Source organism: Ammospiza caudacuta, chromosome 2 (assembly GCF_027887145.1).
Source record: "Ammospiza caudacuta isolate bAmmCau1 chromosome 2, bAmmCau1.pri, whole genome shotgun sequence".
Taxonomy (NCBI): domain Eukaryota; kingdom Metazoa; phylum Chordata; class Aves; order Passeriformes; family Passerellidae; genus Ammospiza; species Ammospiza caudacuta.
The window spans coordinates 94,540,783-94,562,145 of NC_080594.1; the positions used below are offsets into that span (position 1 = coordinate 94,540,783).

At 40.4% G+C, this 21,363-nt stretch overlaps 1 protein-coding gene across 2 annotated transcripts in view; it reads left to right on the forward strand.

Annotated features, from left to right (window-relative positions):
• Positions 1 to 21,363, forward strand: part of RASA3 (RAS p21 protein activator 3) — a 129,130-nt gene that overhangs the window by 87,218 nt on the left and 20,549 nt on the right. For both annotated transcript variants that reach the window (XM_058821936.1, XM_058821943.1), the window contains exons 6-11: positions 8,192 to 8,272; positions 10,975 to 11,047; positions 15,279 to 15,358; positions 19,344 to 19,448; positions 19,945 to 20,101; positions 20,881 to 21,029. In XM_058821936.1, the coding sequence (XP_058677919.1) occupies positions 8,192 to 8,272; positions 10,975 to 11,047; positions 15,279 to 15,358; positions 19,344 to 19,448; positions 19,945 to 20,101; positions 20,881 to 21,029 (645 nt within the window). The remainder of the gene's footprint in view (positions 1 to 8,191; positions 8,273 to 10,974; positions 11,048 to 15,278; positions 15,359 to 19,343; positions 19,449 to 19,944; positions 20,102 to 20,880; positions 21,030 to 21,363) is intronic.

Here is a 21,363-nt window from a genome sequence, read left to right on the forward strand (position 1 = left end):
GTAAAATACATGGGAAAGAAATTTTTGCTTGATCTAAGACACTAGCAGTTAATTCCTTTTCCTTTGCTCTCTCACAAGGAAATCACCATTGCCAGCCTTGTGTTAACAAGAGTTGTGTGTGTGTGACAGAAATTTTCTGCTTACAGAACTTTTTTTGTGCTTAAGACCAAAAGCTAATCTGCATGCTGCACGGAGCTGCAAAAATAGTCGTAGGTCAGCTTGGGAAGGAATATGTTCAGGGTAACATGGGTTTAAGAACATCTTTAAATTTGTTGGACTATGATGATTTTCATCTGAACTGGAAATGGGGAAGAAAAAGTAGAGCTTACATGCGATTGCAGCTGTAATCTGAGTTTCAAGATTTCTATTGTGCTTTTGTCATTGAGGCTTTGGGGAGTATTCTAAAAGCGAAAAAACCAAAACAGTTGCCTGCACAGCCTATTCCTCTGATGTCCTTAAGGTTGATCAAAATGGGAGTAGTTTTGAGTGTATAAATATATTTTGTATATAAATGTTTCAGAGTCAATGCCTCAAATACTGCAAAAATCTTTATTCTGAGAGAATACACGTGGAGTAAATTGCTGGTCCAGGTGAAGTGCATTTGTCTGAATGAGGCAGGGTTTCATTTAGTGCCACAGATCTTTGTGGCAGAATGAGTTGCCACATGAAGGTGAAAATAGCTCCAGTTAACTGTTAATCCTCTCAAATGTTAAGGAGATGGCAAGTGTTTATTTTTGCTTTATAAGACAGAACTTGTTTGTTCACCAAAATAAACTCAAAAGGAGGGAGGGTATTATCCAGACATGATAGTGTACTGCTGAAGTTCCTCAAGGGGAACAGTTTTCCTGGAGGGGCAGTGAGAGTGGTGGGAGGCTAGACTGGAGACCAGCAGTGTGGATGAGGACTGGATAAAAACACTGGTTTCAATTTTCCTGGAGAGATGAAATAATGTAATGGGAAAATGTCTTAAAATCATTATGGTAAAGCAAGTATTGATGTATTTTGTTCAGTATGGCTTTATCTTCTTGGACATTGTTCCATCCTTTCCTTTCCCTGGTTCGTTCTGCCATGGTGGCATGGTCAGTGGTCACCAGACACTACCCAGTGCTGTAACATTTTCTGTCTGTGTGGGACATAACTTGAAGGTGAACCAGGACACATCATTGCAGGCAATTCCCAGGATGTGAGAACTGCTATCAGAGGAAATTGGTCTGTTCCCAGTACAAAACAACATTCAGGTGAGAAGAATAGTAGGAAATCTTGTTTTGGTACAAATAGATCACTTCCAAAAGTCAAGGAATAGGGACTTTTGAAACAATCTTTTACTGGAGTTCACTTACTGGGAGTGGGCATGATCCTTTGGCCTCAGATGATCATCCAGAGGACAAGGACTTGATTCAGTATGTGTATTCCATAGTCTTAGCCTCCTCACTCCCTGGGGACATGGACAAGTTAAAGTCATAGTGTGAATTGGTAAGAAATTTTGAGAGGGTTGGGATGTAATAATTCTAGTAGTTTTGATGATAAAGGCAGAGTGGAATTAAAAACCAAGATTGAGAAAACTGTAAGAATTTTTGTCTTACTCCAGAAGAAACTGGCCACTTCATCAACCTCTTGACAAAAAAGGGTTGTGTGTGTATGTTAAATCCTCAGTGGACATCCAGTAGATTACTTTGTGGAAGTGGAGGGGAAGTGCAGGGCTTGTCTGAAGGTGCACAAACAGATGGAGCATTTGGTCAGACTCAGGCCAGGATACTGACTCTGAGTCTGGCTAGGACATGAAGAATGATGAGAGCAGTCATACAGTGACACACTCTCCTGGCCTCTGAAAATTTATGATTCAGGGAAATTCTGAGCTAGACATGGTACCTTTCTGCTTATTAATGGTGAATGTACTTTGTCTGAATTACAGACAAACCCCTCTGAAACATGTGAGTATAACTGGTTTATTAAGGCTGTAATAAAAGGAATAAGAAGGAGGCCTGGCAATAATTCTGCTTGCAGTGGAAGGTGTCAGTCAGTTCTCTGGTCTGAGAGCAGCTGCCATGTGCCCACCCTGGTGTGAGGTGTGCCAAGGTGCACATGGAAGTCCATCATGCGGCCTTACAGCAAAGTTCCTCCTAAACCACTGGGAATGAGAAGGGAGCTCAGCTTGTGGTGCAAAGCTGCACCAAAAGAAAAGAGCATTCAGGAATGATCTGAATATTGCAAGGAAGGGACACCACCTCTTTGCTGTTAGACAAAAAGACTGGACTGTTCTATTATGAAGTTACAGAGTAATAGCTTTATTTTATGCTTCATGAGAAGTCCAGTCACAAGGAGAGAGTATTTAGAGGTGTTCTGTTATCTCTGCAAGACAAAGTACTCAGGATAGAGCATATGTTAAAAGATGACTCTAGTGAGTAGAAAAGAAAAATTGGGAAGGAGAAAAAGAGAGTGAGAGAGCTAAAAGAGAGTGAGAAGAAGCTAAGTCATATACCCAGCTCTGGGAAATCTACTTTATCAAACAAGTACTTAGCATAAGCCAAAGATGCATTGTTTTGATGTTAGTTCTGACAAATCTACCACAAGTTTGCTTTTAAGTTGGTATTTGTCTGGTCAGGCTTACCTCACAAAGTACTGAGTGTTCAAGTAATGATTAGATCACTAGAGCAAGCAGGGAGGAAGTCTCTTGTCTTTAAAATTATGCAGAGCAGAACCTGAGTATGGCCAAAAAATGTTCATATGAGGTGGAATGAAGTCTCAAGATAAAGAAATGAAAGAGAGGTGGAAAAAGTGAAGGCTGGAAATAGAGGAATGACAAGATAGATGAGCAAACTTGCTAATTATCTATATTGATCTCAGAAACCAAGCAATTAAAATATATGGTGCAGTGATAGAAAGCAATTGTATTGAAAAAATGATGTATTTATTTTCTCTTGAGAAATCACAGTGAGAAAACTGTCTGATTTGAGAAGGAGAATGGGAATGGTGTGCTGGTCCCCACTCTAAGCTGAAAGTGGGGAAACAACTGTGCCTGAATTGGTACACTGTAGTGATTTATTCTGGAAAAACAGTGAATACCCGTATGAGTTTTAAGAGCAACAGTGTCCCTTCTGGTTTCTTTTTTTGGTCTGTTTTTGCCTTGGCTGTCCATTCTGACACACAAGGAGGCTGATGACACATGTGCATCTTGAACTAATCACAAAGCCTGTAATTCCTAAACAATTTTGGGAGTTCCTGGGCAGGAGCATGGAATGCCTGTGGGCTTGGATCATTCTGATGTTGCTCACCTGTGTTAAGGCTGATTTTGAGTATGTTTGTGTAGGGGCTGTGTCAGAGATTACAGCCTCCAGTGCTGAGTTGGCAACCCAGAGGAAATGCCTGTACTGTCAGATATGAGCTACTCAGTCTTTGTTGAAAAATCTCTTCATGTTTTTTCAAGACTTTCTGCTCCTGCCACCCTCTCAGCTTCTGTAGACACAAGGGCATGTTTATGATATGTTTAGGTTTTTGAGGTTTTCTCTTACGCACTGGGAATTTTCCATAGCTTATTTACTCTTCTGAAGGTTTGGTCATGAACCATATTGAAAACTGAACTGCCTTGTTTCTTGAAACCTATTAATTTTATAAACCACAAGCAAAATACAGTGAGGCAGCTGCATTGAGAGTTTTCTCCTATGACCCAGCACTAACCTTAGCTCTGCCCAGCCAGGCAAGCTGTGAGGGATGGCTCATTCTGCCCCAGCTGGGCTCCAGACAGCTAATGGTGAGAAATCACCAGTTGGGTAGACAAGATTCTGGCAGCCACCAGACATTTTTTTTTTTTCTCTGAGGTCTAATGGGTTGACTTGTAATTCTTGAATAATTTTGATTGTCAGGGCTCTTTTTCATTATTCTAGTACATGTAAGTTAAGTTTATTCTGCAGATGACTAGAGCAGGGGCATTTTATTTTTACTGGCTTTGTTCACTGCTTCCCACTACGCCCCTCTTTCCCAAGATCATACCTTTATTACACTTTTTTTTTTCTTTTTCATCTAATCCAGATATGAACTGTCAGTCTAAGTAATGTGATGGCCTTGTGGCATAGTTGAGATTCCATTTTATTGTCTCTGAGAAGCTGACATTTTGTTCTAGCTCTTTCCTTGCTTGCCAGGTAAAGCCAGTGTTTTGGTACAAGGCTGGGAGAGAGGAGCAGTAATTGACTTAGCAACTTTCCCATGACTGAAGAAAATGGCTGTAACAAAAGCAGCCCTGACATTACAGTATCCTGTAGCTAAGGAGAGTGTTCTAACATGAGTCAAACAGACCTGTGCATTGTTGAATTTTATTGTTTCCTCTCATAATGCTTTATAAGAAACAAGAACCAGAATGATTGTCTCTCCAAACACAGCCTTCCTTCCTCAGAATCCTAAGTCTTCAGTCTTTTGCCTGATTTCTTCAACATTCTTAAACAATAACTGCTTTTAAATTACCTAAAAGGCTTGTGATACAGTCTGTTGGTGTCTGTTTCCTGTTTTCCCACATTTTGTTTCTTTCAAGGTTGCTTTTGCTTTCCTTATTCCAGAAGTACACAAAGAAGCATCTTACTCTTAAGTCATCATGACTGCACAAGAACATTTGTGTATTTTGTTTTATTCTTTTTTCCTTTTGTTTTTGCTTTTTCCCCAGAGAACAGAACAACTACCCTACTGTGTAAAATGCCCCTCTAGTCTAGCCTAGTACTGATGCTCTCTGGTGAGTGATACTTCAAGTGTTGTGATTGCTCCAGTGTTGCACCCTTCCTGATCACCAATTTGGGATTTCCTGAGCTGAAGGAGGCTTCTGGACCATTAAGCTTTAATAGCTGCCAACAAACCTCTGCTCCATGAGTTTCTGTAGTGCTGATTTTAATCCACATATTCTTTCAGCCTTTACAACACTGTGTGGCAATAAATTTTGCAATTTCATTGTGTAGAAAAAGTACTTCCTTTTGTTTATTTTTAAACCTTCTGTCTGGTAATTTCATTATGTGCCCCTTAGTTCTTATTTTGTGAGGAAATGTTCTTCACACCATTCATGATTTTGTAAGCTGTTTGTGGATGGATAACTTCTGTTTTCTGAGCTGGAGAGTACAGCCCTGGGAGAGCTATGGGTGGTTAGAAGCCATCTGTTGTTGTTCTCCATGTGTTCTGGAGAGCACACACAATTCAAATTATAGGTGCCCATTGATTTACATTGCTGTGTTCTCTCCAAGCAGCTGGTGATACTGCTTGCCTTTTTAACCATTGCTGATGATGGATGTGATAACACAGGACTACCCACAATAAAAATCTTCAATTCTTCTATGTGGCAATATTAGAATAGATCCTGTCATTGTACATGTATACAGTTAGGATATACATATTTTTTGCTTGGATGAGTTTGCACTTTTCATCATTTAACTTCATCTGTGATGTTTTTTATTTTCTGTTTTGATTGTGTAGTGATTTGCAAACTCTGTATGTCCTCGAGTGTAGATTACGCTCTCTCTAGGATCACTTTCTATTTTCTACACACTCTGGAAAGAACTGCTTTTACTAAAACAGGAGTCATAGTCTCTCTGGCCACATGCTCTGACTGTTTAAATTTCACATAGTTCTTCTCTTATGGATGAGAGCTCGCTTGGAATCCATTCATCAGCAGCAGAAAATTGGCAGACTGCTATAAAGTCATTGAGTTACTATTTCATTTTAAGGAGCTTCCAGACTGCTTTAAGGAAGCACTGGAACACAGGAGTTTGGTTTGACACTGACACTTGGTGTACAATTGTTCTGTTAGATAGGAATGTGTTCACGCCACATCTGCAATCCTAAAAGAATTACCAGTAGTCCTGCTGTGGCTCACTGGGCAAGTGTTTCTGCTGTGAATGTGGTCTTGTGGTCCTACTAGAGCAAAGACCCCTGGAAGGAAACTGGTCTGTCCTTTACTTGTAAGAAAATCAAGCTGCACCTGCCTCTCCATAAAAACTTTCTGCTGGTGCTTACTGGTTTTTCCTCCTGCACTGACAGATACTCTGTCAGAACGCTACAGTGTAAAATTACATGTTCTTTCTGTTCACATCTGCCCCTTTTAAATTTAAAAAGTGGCATTTCCCTTACAATTTTGAGTATTTGTATTACTACATGTGCAAAAAAAAAGCTTATTCTACACTTTTTCTGTAAGGTAAGCTAGGTGAATTTGGAGTAGGATTTGACTGCTTGCAAGCAGGCATCTGGTCTATTTATGAGGCCTCTGAGAGATGTGGAGCTGTCAAATTTATGTGTTTTTCATGGGTACCTCCTGCCTATGTGGAGCAGCATCAAGGGATGGTGGAAGAAACTAAGACATCTCAAATGGCACTGTATGCATTGCATTGAGGCAGCCAAATCATGTGTTTTGTGTGTTGTTTGATGCTGAGGGTTCCTGAAGCTTACACCATGGATTTCCAGCTGGTGCTGGGATAGAATCTGTGGCTGGAATTTCACTGTTTGTGTTGTAGCACTTTGTAATATCAGATATAATCTTAAACTACATGGCTTTGGAGGTTTCTACATTCTGTCTCTGTGGATGGTGAACTTGTTGTGAAATAATTGAAGTCCAGAGATAAAAGCAGCACATAGCCTGTGCAATCCAGGCTTTTCCTAAATCTCTCTGTTGTTTTGATCTATGATTCCACTTGCATATCCAGAAAACACAACAGAATTTTGTACTAGTGTTAATGAATTTTTGTTCTAGTGTTAGTTGGCAGTGAGGAGTCAGCTAGGTGAGGGCTGTGCAATTGGGAAGCTTGTGACTTGGTGCATTACTGGGGGCTGTCTGTATTGAAAGACAGCTACCTAGCCTTCATTCTGAGGGGCCATGGGTAGGACAATTCAGCTAGCAATGTAATGTATTGTTTCAGCTACCTGTGTGTGCCCCTTAGTGTGGTGCTCAGTGTTCTTCTACTTGTAGTGCTCTCTGAACCTGTCTAGGTTGTGCCTTCTCTGGTACAAAAATGATGCCTGTATTGATGCAGAATATTACTTATTTTCTCCTTTTATGGAGGGTAAGTAATAACAGGCCTGTAGTTAAACTGTATTTAAAGTCTACACTATATGTAACCAAATAATTTGCCTTGTGGATGAAATTGTGGAGCACTATCTGGTACTGAATTGTTCTCTATCACTTATCCTTACATTCTTTTACATTGAAATTGCCATCACTGAAAACAGTAAAATGGCTATTACTTTGCATGTGATGTTACAGCACCCAGAATTTTGCATGATACTTCACATTGCAATGATGGTACTGCTCACTTGCCCAGAGAGCTTTGTGGTTTGTCTTCACTGAAACTTTCCAGTGAAAATTGTGCAAATACATCAGTCCAGCAGGTTACCTGTTGGAAGCAGAACTTGTTGCTGGAGGGAGAGTTCTAGAAACTGGCTTGTCTGTCTGTGTTTCCAGCTGGTGCTGCATTCCTCAGTAGGTTTTAACTTCTGAAACATGCAGCATTTTTTTCAGTTTTTGGGGGTAGTTGTGTTGGGTTTTTTCTACTTCTTTTTTTCTTCCCCAAAGAGATGTTGAAATGAGAGTGCAGAATTGCAGCTTTCCCACCATTGTGTGCAGCAAACCCCAGTTTGTTCCATTTTTTCCCTCCAATGTCTCTGTTACTACCTGAATGCAGAGCTGCTGAATATTTAGGATGGCTGTGTTATATGTCCTGGTCTGTAATTAACACAACTTTATAAATAAGCCCATGCCAAATTTTGCAAAAGCACTGAGGTCTTCATGAATGTTATTTTGAGAAATTATTTAGCTGCTTCTGGAATCTGTCTGTGTGGGTTTTTTCTTATATTTCTCTTACAGAATAAATTCTGGTTATGTATTTTGGTGAATAAATTGTCACAGAATTTTAAAGTGCTGACAGCTCCCATCTTGACAGCAGACTCCCACTTCATGAACCTTAAATTGCTGTGCTTGCATAATAAAAATCCTTTGAGTTAAGGCTTTGCAGTAATTTAACAGTATTTTTGACCCTTATTAAAGTTAGTATTTAAGAACAGAATGTGTTGTCAAGTTCAAGTATAAATTAAATGTTTCTGCTTAGTGACATTTAAATTCCCTAGTGTAAAGTGTTGTGAAAAAAACCCTATGAACATGCTTCAGTTTTATTTTCCCTCCAGCTTCTTTCCATTAAGTTAATGTATTTGTCTTCATTTTCTTCTTTTCTAGAGTTTTGGAGTGCCAAGGGCTGCCCATTGTGAACGGGCAATGTGATCCCTATGCCACTGTTACCTTAGCAGGACCTTCCAGGCAAGTATTGCACATTCAAGGGCTTCCCTTTTATAAGGGTGGTTTCTGTTTCCTTTGTCTATTAGAAATTTGCTTTCTCCTATGGACAGCTGGGAGTATTTAGACACTGCTAGAATATGTTAAATGTTGGGGTGGGTGTGTGTATGAGCTACTGAATTATGCTAGAGTAAGTGATTTGAGACTTGTTTCAGTTTTGATTTATGTAAAGATCTGAATAATTTGAATATCCCAGAGTATATAATTTGTGGTTAGTCTTAATTTATGCATCTTCTCACCTCACAGTTGGAGGCCAGTTTTTGAGCAAATTCATTGCCTAATTTTGGGCAGGGTGGAAGAGAAATGTGAATACATCAACATCTTGCCGAGTATGCACGTTTGCATGTGAATATTTAAGAGTGTCTTCACTTTCAAGGTGTGACAAATTAATATGTATGTCAAAAACCCTCAATGGCTCAGTCCTTATATATAATTTGATATATGCAGACATTATATCATGGATAAAATTTGGAATGAGGTTTTAGTGATGAGATTCTGCATGATACTCTTCAGTTCAAATTTGGGATTCAATTTTCCCATCTGTTATGAAAATTTTCTCTGCTGTTGGATGTCGCTGGTTTTTCTGCTTATCTAGTCATCTTTTATGTCTGTGTCATTTTAGAAACAAAACAGCTCTGCTGTGACCTCAAAGAATCAAATTTGGTGGCATGGGTTTTTAATGATGTTTTACAACAATTTGTTGCAAATACTATAAATAAGAAGCATTTTTGACAAATATTTACCTCGCATGTAGAGAAGTCTTTGAGCCTGTCTGTATTCTGCATCTTTGTCTAGGTGTGTTGTGCCTTATCTCCATTAATGGAATTGTGTATTTGACTTGTGCAATTCATTTTAAGGTTGTAACTTGTTTCAAATGACTGGCTGGGTGTCTATTATTGAAACAGTAAGGAGACTGATTGACTAACTCTTAAATGTCTGAATTTACCTTTGTCTGCTTCCCTATGCCCCCAGTCTGAATAATGTGTGACTCTTGATAATGTACTTCCTTCAGAATAAGGAGCCTAGCCTTATCCTATTCCTATCTGGGTTTTGGTGGGGGGAGAAGGCTTGCTTCCTATCTCCAGCAAGCAGCATGCAGCTTATTCCCATTCACTGCTTTGTAATTGCTCAATAATTGTGCTGCCTTAATCACCTCCCGTTCTACATCCTGCTTCCCAGTCCCCTCCCAGATGGGTTTATCAGTAAAGAGGCTGATTGGCAAGTGTGACTGATGAGATGGGGTTGGCAATCTGTGCTGTGTCCTGGAGGAGATTAGTGTCTCTTATCTCTCAGCTTCTCCTAGGAATAGTGGGATATTCTTAATCTGTACATCATTCTCCTCTCTGGATTTTCCAGTGCCTCTCATTTTAGAGTAGGAAAGCTGCTTTATTCAGCTGCAATTATGCAATGACAAGCATAAAAATTTCAGCAAAAATGCTGCTGTTTATTATGTGATTTGTACTTAGAGTCAGCAGACTTCCTGACAGAAACTCTTTCTGTGCCTGTATTATGGATGGAAAAATATTGTATACTGGTGGACAGGCTCATTCAACTCACATGGGAAGTCTGGGAATTAGATCCAGCTCCCCTTGACCTCTGTGAAATACACAGAGTTGTCCAGTGAATATAAGCAGTTACAAGCTATCTAAGCAGCTTTGGTGATGAGAAATGAATGATAGATTCTGGGATGTAATGATTAGTAGGTCAGTTTTCCACATGGCTGATGTGCCTCTCCGTCTGCATCTGTTTTATCTACGCCTGCAGAGCTGTAGGGTAAGATTGGTGACACAGGACAGCATACAGCTTTTCTCTTGTAGGTAGTGAGAACAAATCAAGCATAGGTTCATAGCATGTGGAAGCCATCAGACAGCTGTTGGCTGGCCTGTGAGAAATGCATTGGCTGGCTTGAGCCCAGCAGTCAATGTCTGTGTTCTCAAAGGCAGGCACAGGCGGATGGCACGGCCCATGGGGGATGAATGGGCACTGCAGAGCTGGGTCAGGCCTGCTGAGTGCTTGGGAGGAGGTCTGCCACATCTTACGCCTTCAGGACAATAAAAATACAGACTTCTGCTCAGCACTGGTCATAGTAATCCACCACTGTATTAACTAAGTGCTGCTGGTGCTGCAGGAAAAGGGATGCTCATACAGCAATAAAAATATTCTTACCGAAGAAACCATTCTGGATTTTTTGATTGTCACTGAAAAGCAGCGATTGATTTTTCAGACCAGAATCATAAAATATGACTCACAGAAATAGCTAGGCTAGTCTTTGTCTCCTGTGCTTTTAGATTATGAGGAATTTTTGAGTCACATCAAGACTGACTGCCCTCCAAATGTTGCTGTTCAGAGCCCTAGTCTTGCCAGTTTGTACAGATAAAAGATTCTATGTCAACCAAGTGAAAGAATAAGGGTTCAAGGAGTTGTGTTTAAAATAGGATAACAAAATGTGATTACTGCCACTTTAGAGAACTAGGAATGCATTGAATCTCTCTCTTAAATGTGTGCAAAGTGTCTGTGCCTTGCTGTGCTGGAGCCACATGGCATTCCAGTTTTATCAGATAAATCAAGTGGCTGGCTATTTCCTCCTCAGTGGCTCTCTTCTAGGATCACACCTCTACTAATGTTGTTTCTTACCCTATTTTTTTGTTTTTGTTTCCTTAATTCAGATCAGAAGCCAAAAAGACTAAAGTTAAAAAGAAGACCAACAATCCACATTTTGATGAAGTGTTTTATTTTGAGGTTGGTATTTCAAAGGAGCGGGTGATAAGCTGAAATACTATACTGTGGATAGTTGGCACAGCATCCTGCTCCATGTTGTGCCAGCTGTCATCTTTGAAGGCTGTTTCAAAGCATGGTGTGGGGGAAAGAAGTACCAGGGCTCAGACTGGCTGTCTGCTGAAGGAGCAGTATCCTGCTTTCACCTCAGGTGCTCTGTAGGAAAAGCTTCAAGCTGGGCACTTCTGAGCAACAGGCTTTACATTTAATCACAACTTACCTCACGAGAGTTTTGGAAAAAACACATTTAAAAATAAGTTCAAAAAACCTTAACAAACCACACATGCAGAGAAATTATATTTTTTCTTAGTCTGTGTTTTTATAGCTGGTCTACCCTGTCTTTCCCAGTCACTGGGAGGAAGGTTATCTCCTTAGGAATACTGAAAACTGTAGAGGAAAAATACACTTAAGCTGGTTGTTCTGGCTGTCTACCAGTCTGCTGCAATACTAGTGCCTTTTCTCCAAGTGGGTAAAACCTCTATAGCTTTATTTAATACAGAGCATTTTCAACAAGTCCAGTTAAGATAAAGTATAACTGCTATGAAAGTCCTCATTTTGGTTCCTTTTGGCAAGAGTAGCTCTAATTGTGGTGTGTCCATACATATATGTGCATGTGTTTATAATTTAGATCTCTCTTGAAACTTTTCATTTTGTCTTCTAAACTATGCGTATCATTCTCTTTTTCTCTGGTGTGTGCTTGACAGTTCTATTTCAGTAGACACCTCAAGAAAGTATCTGTAATTGTGAAGTTGATGGAATAAAAGCTAGAATGGCACAGTGCAGTTGGCATGGATTGAAAAGCTCTTTCTGCTCATGTGATCTGAAAGATGCAAGTCATATTTGCATTAGAAATTGTTGCTGCCATAGGGATGGCACGTAGGGATGTGGTTTCTGGGATCAGCTCTGTGCCACAGCCACATGAGGAAGGGAAGCTGGGGGACAGAGGAGCCATACAGGTGCTGTTGCACTGTGCAGATCTGAAGTGTCATTCTTGACATTGCTGTCTTCCCTCTCCTGCAAACCACTATCTTTGCCTAGGAGCCAGTAGTTGTACTGACCAAAGTCTGGCATACCAGCAGCAACTTGGCTCTTGTTGATGTAATGTGTTTGGATATAAGGAACAGATTTAGCAAGTTCCTGATTGGCAGGAGCACTTTCTGTAGTGCCTGAGGGCTGGAAGCCATGAGGGTAGGCCAGGACAGCTTTCTGAGGTGATCTTTGCTCTGCTAACCCAGCCCATCTCATCCTAGGATATAGGATGTAGCTCCTTGCAGTGAGCTCTTGTGCCCAGTTCCTGGCTCCATGAGGCTCTGTGGAGTTGCTGGGCACAGTTAGAGGGGCAGAGGTGCCGTGAGACCAAGTGCTGAAACTGCACTGAGGTGTCTGTGTGTTCAGCCAGGATTTCAGTCCCTCACCTGGCCCAGAGCTGTGGTCTTTGGCAGTGATACGAGAGTGATGCTGTATGTAAGTAAACTAAGATGGGCTTCCTTATTGTAACACAGGCAGTTCTGGAGGAGCCTGTCAGTGAGAACCTTTTAATGAGAATGTAAGACTGTAAGCCACAAAAACTTCACCTGATTCCTCATCCTTCCGTGTGCTGCAGAAACAGAAAATGTTTGGTATTTAAACACTGAACTTGGCAGGTTGTGCCATGCTGGGAGAGGAAGGAGAAAAACAAAGCATCTTCCAGCTGGAGTTGAGAGAGAGAGGGAGGGCTGGGGCTTGCTTAGCCTGCCTTTATGTGAGAGCTGGGTTGTGTGCAAGTACCAGCAAAAGTAAAACCTGAACTCAAGGCCATGACACAGTTCTGCTAACTCAGAGCAAAATGAATTCTGTGCTGGTAAAAGCAGAGCTTGGGAAATGACTGAATCAGCCAGAGCTCTGAAATATAAACAGCTCTGCAGACAGAACCATCATAGATTTATGTCATTTTGGGAGCAGTTAGTACAAATCAGGCTAAACATCTTCAAGGAACAAGGTTCAGTAAAACTGCTGTGACTGGGAAATACATTCACTAATGAGGTGTGGGCAGACCTGTGGCTGGTGCATGCAAAGGAAGAGCTCCAATTCCTGTGGAGCTGAGAGATCCATGCTGTTGACAGCGGTGTCACTTTCTGCTCCTGAACAGCTTCATCAGCTTTTCTGCAGCCTGCTAGCACAGTGATTGTCCAAGCCTCCAAGGAAGAAGCTGGTCTGTAAAAGACAGTGTATGGGTGCTTTCCTTTCTACAACCAAAAAGTTACACAGATTTAATTTTCTAAGTGAAAGATAGCTTATTGTTGGTTTGGGAAATAGAAGGGCTTATTTGAGGGGTGTGGTGAGTGAAACTTGCACCTGATAGTCAGTGCCATTTTCACCACTGCTTCAGCTGCAGTGTGGTGTGGAGCTGTGTGTGCAGCTACAGGAAAATGGTCTTCTTACAGGAATTCAAGAAGGAAGTGCTGGGGACCTGTTTGTAAACTTGCATGTGCTGAAAAAAACCTGAGCAGCTGACAAATGGCTTGCCAGCTTTCTCAGGTGAAAGGGACAACACAGCAGAGTTATGCCCCCTTTATTGTACAGTGTTATGGGTCAGCTACTTTAGCACAGTGGACTGGAAGGTTCCTCATCTCCAGTTCTGTACAGCTATCCCTTTTGGAGTACCACTCTTGAGCTGTATTGATCTCCACACTGAGTAGCCATATGGGTGTACAGAGAGATGTCATAAATGCAGATTCCAGCAAAACTTCTGAGAAGGTGTTTACTTAGAAGGGACATGCCATAAGTTACACCTATGCTACAGCTTTTTGTAACAACTCCTGTGTTACAGATAGAAAGAGACTTAAAAGTTTGTTTCATTATTAAAAATTGCACCATAAGCTTCACAATGGTAGTAGAAACTGTCATTTGCAGGCCTGTAGGACACTCTGCAGAAACAGTGAAGTGTTTGCAAGGCTAGGGTGAGGAAACTTGTGTTTAACTGCTGAAGTTGTCCTCTGCATTTAAATCCACTGAACTCTTGGGCTTACCAGCTGAATTTGATTCCATTAGTGTGGAGCATTTGGTCTCCAGTGCTGCTGGTAGTGTCTTTTAGTTCTTGTGTATCACTTTGAAAATGTTGCCTGCCTCACACATACAGAAATAAAAAGGCTCTGAGTGTCCTCTGCCAAAGATTGTTTTCTGGTTTCTCTCCACTTAGGCAACTGTATCATTGCCCCCCTCAAGTGCCATTTGCATCTCATGTACAGTACAAAACCAAATAGTCAAGTTTACAATAAAAGCCAGTTTTTGTGGGTGAGGAGTATTCAGCCACAAGCATTTTCAAACATACAATAAAGTTCAGCTTCAGTGTGCAACCAAGAGCTGAGCCCACACATCATCATACACCCTTGCATTTGATCAGTTCCTGCTGTGGTTTCAGCTGGGTGGGGTAGCCTTTTTCTTGAGTTTCTGACGCACTAGGCAAAAGTACAACCACCAAACTGTTCTTACAGTCATGGTAGAAAACATTTTATACAAACATTTAAGAATTGTTTTTTACAAAAACTTTCTATGCTAATACTCTATACTTTTTTCCTTTTTTCTTTGCCTGTGCTTTCCACTTAATCAGTCTTGCAAATATGGTTGGTGAACTGTGCAGCTGCTTTTATATTCTGATATGCGTTACACAGGCTAGGGTCTCTTGGTCTGCTTGGTGTTTGTTGTATGGGCAAGTTAAATTAACTTCCAGGATATCAGGACAGGAAGAACTTCCTAATTTTAATTGGATACACTGCCAAATGTTTTTAAGGGTGGTTGTGGTTCCTCCCCCATGCTCTGCAAAGTGCCTCAGGGCATCTGTTGTACAGCTGTGTTTAAAACAAATATTAATTGCCCTTTTCTTTCCCTGGATGTGGATTATGGAAGTGGTGCTCCTTTCAATGGTGTTTTTTGTTGTCAATGTAAACTTAAAGTGCTGTAGTAATAAAGATGGTCTTCCATGTAAAAAAAAAGTATGGACTATCTGCTTTCTCTTGGTAATGATTGTGTAACCACCACTTTATAGTCAGTAGTCTGTTTAGTCAACATGTTTATTCACTTGCATGAATGTTTTCACTATCAGGACTGAAGTTACTGCTGATAGTAAAATACTGTACTCTTCCAAAACTTTGTGAAAGTTACATCAGAATGTTTTTGTATCAGATCAAGCTGCTAAAAGTTTCCTCCTTTTTATTAGGTTACAAGACCTAGTAGCTACAACAAGAAATCCCATTTTGACATTGAAGATGTAGATGAAGTGGACAAAATGGAGATTAGGTAATATAAAATGCATTATTAGCACAAAATTGTCTTCCAGAATTGTGTAACTTTGTAGTAGACTCTGTTTACAAAGTGGAAAGTGTGGTTTTTCTGTTGATAAATCAAGATGAGTTTTTGTCACTGTATCTGTATGTTTATTTACCTCCACTGTCCTGCAGATTCTATCTTGAATATGTGTGGTGGTTCTGATGCAGGAGAGATCCTTATTTTCCTTGTTTCTCATGTGCACTGTGTGTATACTGGTATAATTGTCATTAAGCACAGCCTTTTGTGTCTGGGCTCTCCTTTCCTCCCTCCCTCAGTTTCCCAGGACAGCCCAGAGGCTCTGTGATGCTCTAAGTTACAGAGTATATTTTCTTTTTTCACTTAATTTTAGCAACCTGTATAAGGTCCTTCTTCCCTGACAGGAGACTCCTGAACTCAAGAGTTTTCCTGGGGCAGAGACAGTTTCTCATCTCTTTTGCCTTCCAACTTTAACCCTTTATTGCACAGGATTTGGTGTGATAAAAGTGAAATCAATTGCACAGGAAAAAAGCAATTCTGATTTCAAAGCCAAAACCATTCCACCCCACCCTGTGCCGCCCTCTCAGTACAATTTTAAAACCTGCTGAGGCCAGTCAACATTGTGGGGACAGGTGAGTATAAAGAGGGGTGAGAAAACAATAGGAGGTGCAAAACTTGAAAGTGTCACATGTGTCTTAGCATCAGATACTATTGGAACTTGGAGGCTTGGGCCATCTGGTGCACAGTAAATGAATACTGCTATTTCTGCATCAGGTGGTGAGAAATTCCCCTCTCCTTTATGGTAGAAGAATAGTAGCACTGCCTCCCTCCCCATATGTTCTTGCTAGAGAGGCAGTGAGGTGTCTCCCAGAAGGTTCCATAGTTCCTTCAGAATCACAGCTGGCTCTAAGGAAAGAAGGGGAGACCAGGAAAGGGGAACAATACTTCCTCCCAGCAAGCAAAACACATCTGTGTTCATGAATGGATGGAGGGCTGTTCTGGTGTGACAGCTGCTGGCTCATGTAGCCTGTCAGTGCAGTGTGGCAGCACTGCAGGAGCATTGATAGGTTTGTGTTTGCCATGGTTCTGAGGCAGGAAAGGGAAGCTATTCATAAATATATATTCATACATGAGAGAGGCAGGAGCTGTGCTGCTTCACAGAGAACATCTGTGTCAGGCAGTGCCAAGGTAGCTGGTTTAGGGCAAGCCACAGCTGACTCATGGGAGCAAAAGCAAAGGCCCAGGTGCAGGGCTGAGCTGCTTTGGTGGTGTCAGTGTTGCAGCACAGCAGGTGACCCAGTCCTAGCACCAGACTGTATTTCTGCAAAGCTTTTTCTTGTGTAGGCAGATACAAAGCAGCATGCCCCATATTCTATGGGATGTATGTGATAAATGGGAAAATACACCATGTCTCAGAAGGCCCAGTCTAATCTTTATAACTATGGTGCCCAGCCATGCACTGATTTTAAATGAAAGCTAGGATTCTCTGATAGATTTTTCGATAGTTTTGAAGCAGACGCTAGATATTGGTGTATAGCAGTTACATATTGCTTAATATTTCAATGATTCTTATTTTATACTACTGGACTAAATGAAATTACACAGTTGTTTTACTTGCTAAGTATATTTTCTGGACAAATTACTCATCTGCAGCAATAAAGGATGTGGAGCTGAGCTTCAAAAAAGTCTATAATTCCTGAAAACCAATACAGCACAGTGTGGTACAGATAAATAGTTTTAGAGGAAGCTTGCAAAATAGTTGGGAAAAGATTAAGCACTTAAATAACAGGCAAAAGCAGATAAAGTGTCAGTCTTGGTTGGGCAAATTCTCCTTAGAGCTTTTGTCCCCTGTGGGACAGTGTGTTTTTGTTTCCATCTTGGGTTCCCCTCCCACCCCCGCTTACTTCCTCCACTCTGTTTAGTGAGAGTCAGAATGCCCCCCGGCCCTCTGGACAGATCATACAATTTATGGGTTTGGCGATTTGTTTTCTTTTTCCTCTCCTGAGAAAGATACAATTCCACAGGGTAAAGAGGAGACTTAGTCTCTCATGATTTCTCTCTAAAGCTATGAAAAGTTTTCTCTTTTTGAGTGGGTGTAGGAAGTTGTAGGCTGGGCATATCAACACTTGGGGACCAGATGTTCTGGTGAATTCATTGTTTCTCCTCCCCTTCTCTCCTGTTTGTTTCTTTCTGTGACTACAATCTGACCAGTTTCAGAATAACACTTGTCATAATTTTGTCTTCTAAAAATATTGGGAAACAGTGATCTTTTAGACTCTGAGATCTGTGTATTAACATTTTTAATAAGTCCTGTTTATTCTTTATACTCCAAGAGCACCACGCAATAACTTCAGAATTTGCATGCCTGCTTTGCTTACTGTGTAGTGTGAGATCTACTTTGAATTTTTACTTCCTATTGTACAGATCCTTTGCACTGATTTTTTTTCTGTAACTTTGGGGAAACCCTTCAGCTGTCTGTGTTTGAAAATGATATTACTAGTTGGTATCTTAAATGAGTTTGGATAAACTAGAAACCAGTAGCCTGTAAATACTTGGTATATTTTAAGTTTGGCTGTGTAAAAAGGCTTAAAGACTCCTCTCCTCTTGAAGCTGCTTTTTAGCTGTCTGAACTGGTTTGCAAGATAATAACCCATCAAATATGGAGAAAGGAGAGAGAAGGTCGAATTTTCAAAGAAGTTTTTTTCCGTTTGGAGAGTTCTTGCCCTGCATAAATACTGTCCAAATTATCAGAGTCCAAAGAACTTTACCTAGCAGGAATGGAGTGTGGGCTGATGGTGTGTCTAGTGTATGACAGCTGGGGCAGGAGACACTGTTGAAAGATACAAGGCTCAGAGGATTTAAAAGTAACACATTCTGTGCTTGCATAAGATAGATAAACCTTTAACAGGGCTGTCAACATCTGTTCCTTGGCCAGTCTGCTCTGACTTGCTTGGCACCAGGAGGGTTGTGTAAATACATCCACAACTGGATGCCTTTGCACCTTATCCAAGTTAAAGTTGCTCTTCTAAAAATTGTCATTAGTTGAAAACTTGCATTTCTTTCCATGTACCATCTTTTCTCCCAAAAGTTTAGGGCACATTCAAGCTGTCACTTAGCTGCAAAATAGTCAGCTGATCTTGTTTTTTAATAAAAATAGCTCTTAGAGAAAATCTTAAAATACATACAGAAACAAACACCCTGGAGTGTGAAACCCTTGCCTCAAGGTGGGTGTGGTAGCGTTAACCTACATGCTGGGTTGGACACCAGTACTTCTGCTTTGAGTCTCAGTGCAGTTGTTTTCCATCCAGATGTTGAAGAGCATATGAAAAGGAAGAAAGGATCATCTACAGATAGATACCAGAACTTCCCAATTGTGAGGGACCAAGTGCCAGAATTTGTGTAAGGTTCAGCCAGTACACAGACTGTACTGAAGGTAGAACCATCCTACAGCTTTAACTCCACAGAACCAGTTTAGGTGCCATAAGTTTGTATGCTTGACACAGGAGTCTTCCTAAGAGCTAGAAACAGGGAAAAATTGTGTAGAACTAATTCTGTAAAGCTGCCACTTAGCTGTTAGTAATCCCAAATTAGGGACTGACAATATGTAGTCCTTAAATAACTTCATGCTTTTTCCCCTGGTGTCCATTTTACCTGTATTTTTCCATTACCTGGGGTAGCCAGACAGCCATCTGAATCTTTATCAGTATGGACAGTAGAAACAGTACAGATGAGAAAAGTTAATCTAAATTATATTTTTCACTGATGTTTTATGGAGGTGAATTGTAGGGCTTCCAAAGTCTAAGGTAAGATTATCTCTTTACTATTTGGAAATGATTGCTGTACAGTTTCAAGTCTTTCTAACTCATAAACTTCAGGGGGAAAACCCTAACAAATTTGGAAGAAATGTTGGGGTTTTTTATTATTATTAGTATTATTTTAATTTCTTAATAGTATTTTAAATTATTTGTTTTTATTACAGGGTTGATCTTTGGAATGCCAGTAACTTGAAGTTTGGTGATGAGTTTCTAGGAGAGCTGAGACTGCCTTTGAAATTTCTCCGACAGTCCAGTTCTTATGAAGCATGGTATTTGACATTTTTCTTTTGGAGAATAAGTAGAAACATATGTCTACTCTGAAGACTTAAGAGTAATTATTGCTATGTGATAAAGTTTAAATGGATTTAATTTGTATCTTTTTGTAAGCAAGCCAAAGTAATCTTAGCAAGTGTAAGAACAAGAAGTTTTGATAATGTGATTAGAGGTTTCAGTCTGCCTCTCTGTAGCATGTGGGAGTTCTAGAATGTTGTTTTTATATTATTTACTGCAGTTCATCAGCAGTGCTGTAGTTTTAGTGTGTGGGTTTTTAATCATATCTACAAAAATCTTTGTGTTCAGAACTTCCCATGTTGCAGTTGGTGCAAAACAGACTGGCAAACTTAATTAAGTCTGATTCAGAACTCTCAAGAGTTTGGTACATATATAAATACTTTGTGTATCTGTAGAGTTTCTCTATGCTCATATATACCCTGAGAAAATCTTGTGTTTCAGCACTAAGTTTCTGTCCTATTTTTTGCACATCAGGTATTTTCTGCAGCCCAGAGATAATGGTAACAAGTCATTGAAGCCTGATGACCTGGGGTCCTTAAGGTTAAATGTGGTTTACACTGAGGACCATGTTTTTTCCTCAGACTACTACAGTCCTCTGCGAGATGTCCTGCTAAAATCTGCAGATGTTGAGGTAATTTGCTTGTGTTGTTTGTTGTTTCCTTGCAGATCATCTTCACAGGGGTCTCTGAAGATTTGTCACTATCTTGCTGACACCATAGTTGTGTAATTACCAGAGGGGTCAGCTCTTCCTTTTCAGACTTCAGAGTGTTTTCAAGCTCTGCATGTCCCTTGTGCTTGTTTTCAGTCCTTGCAGAGATCTTTATCTGCATTCTGTGGGTGAAGGCAGACCCAGGAACACAGTGGTTTTAGCAGCAGCACCTTCTTGGTGATTTTTTAATTTCAATTGTTTACCTTTACTGGACAGGAGCAGGTTTTTTTGCATAATTGGGAAAAGCCCAAACCAAGAACTAATCCTGAAACATCAGAGATTTGGACCATGTGTCCCTTTATGTGTACTTTTTACAGTTGTAATGGTGCTTTTGTTTTTTCACTAAAAGAACTCTCTCTCTGTATTCATTGGGACTTGAAATTGCAAAGGGTTAGATAGAGTTTCTTTCTCTTCATTTGCTTCCCAGGCAAGTGACATTTACTGAAAAGGCAGCCATTAAAAATGTGGGAGATAAGAAGAGCCTGTTCTGTAGTAGTTTTTTAATTGCTGCCCTCTTGTGACCAGAACCTACAGCCCACAAAAACTGGGATGTGGCGTCCACCCACGTTATATACAGACATTTTGGTAACTGGCCATTGCAACTGTTGTGGGGGGTTCTGCATTAAGGAACTAATGGGAATATAAAGAAAAAATGGTTGTTCTGGAAGGATTTCTCAAAGTTTTTGTCTTCCACTGTTCAGCCTGTTTCAGCATCAGCTGCACATATTTTGGGTGAAGTTTGCAGAGAAAAGCAGGAAGCAGCCATACCTCTGGTCAGGCTTTTCTTACACTATGGCAGAATTGTGCCTTTCATAAGTGCCATTGCGAATGCTGAAGTGAAGAGAACTCAGTAAGTACCAAAACCACACTGCTATCAAAAATACCTAAACTGCATTGGCTAGTGCTAGAATCCTCCACTCAGTTTCTAGAAATATGCAATTTCAGAAGAAAATGCTGGAGTCATTCCTGTTCTTCCTAGCTGTGTGGCAGAGTTCTTTTGAAATTCTTTCACTGCTCTCAAGATCTGGTTAATTTGACCTTGAGGAGGAGTTCTCATCATTTTTTGTGGAAATTATTTGCAGGACTATTCCAACATGTGAGAGCAGGGATTTTTACTCAGTCTTAAGTATATATGATAACTGAAATTGTACATTACCTTCAGCTCTTCATATGAAATAATTTCA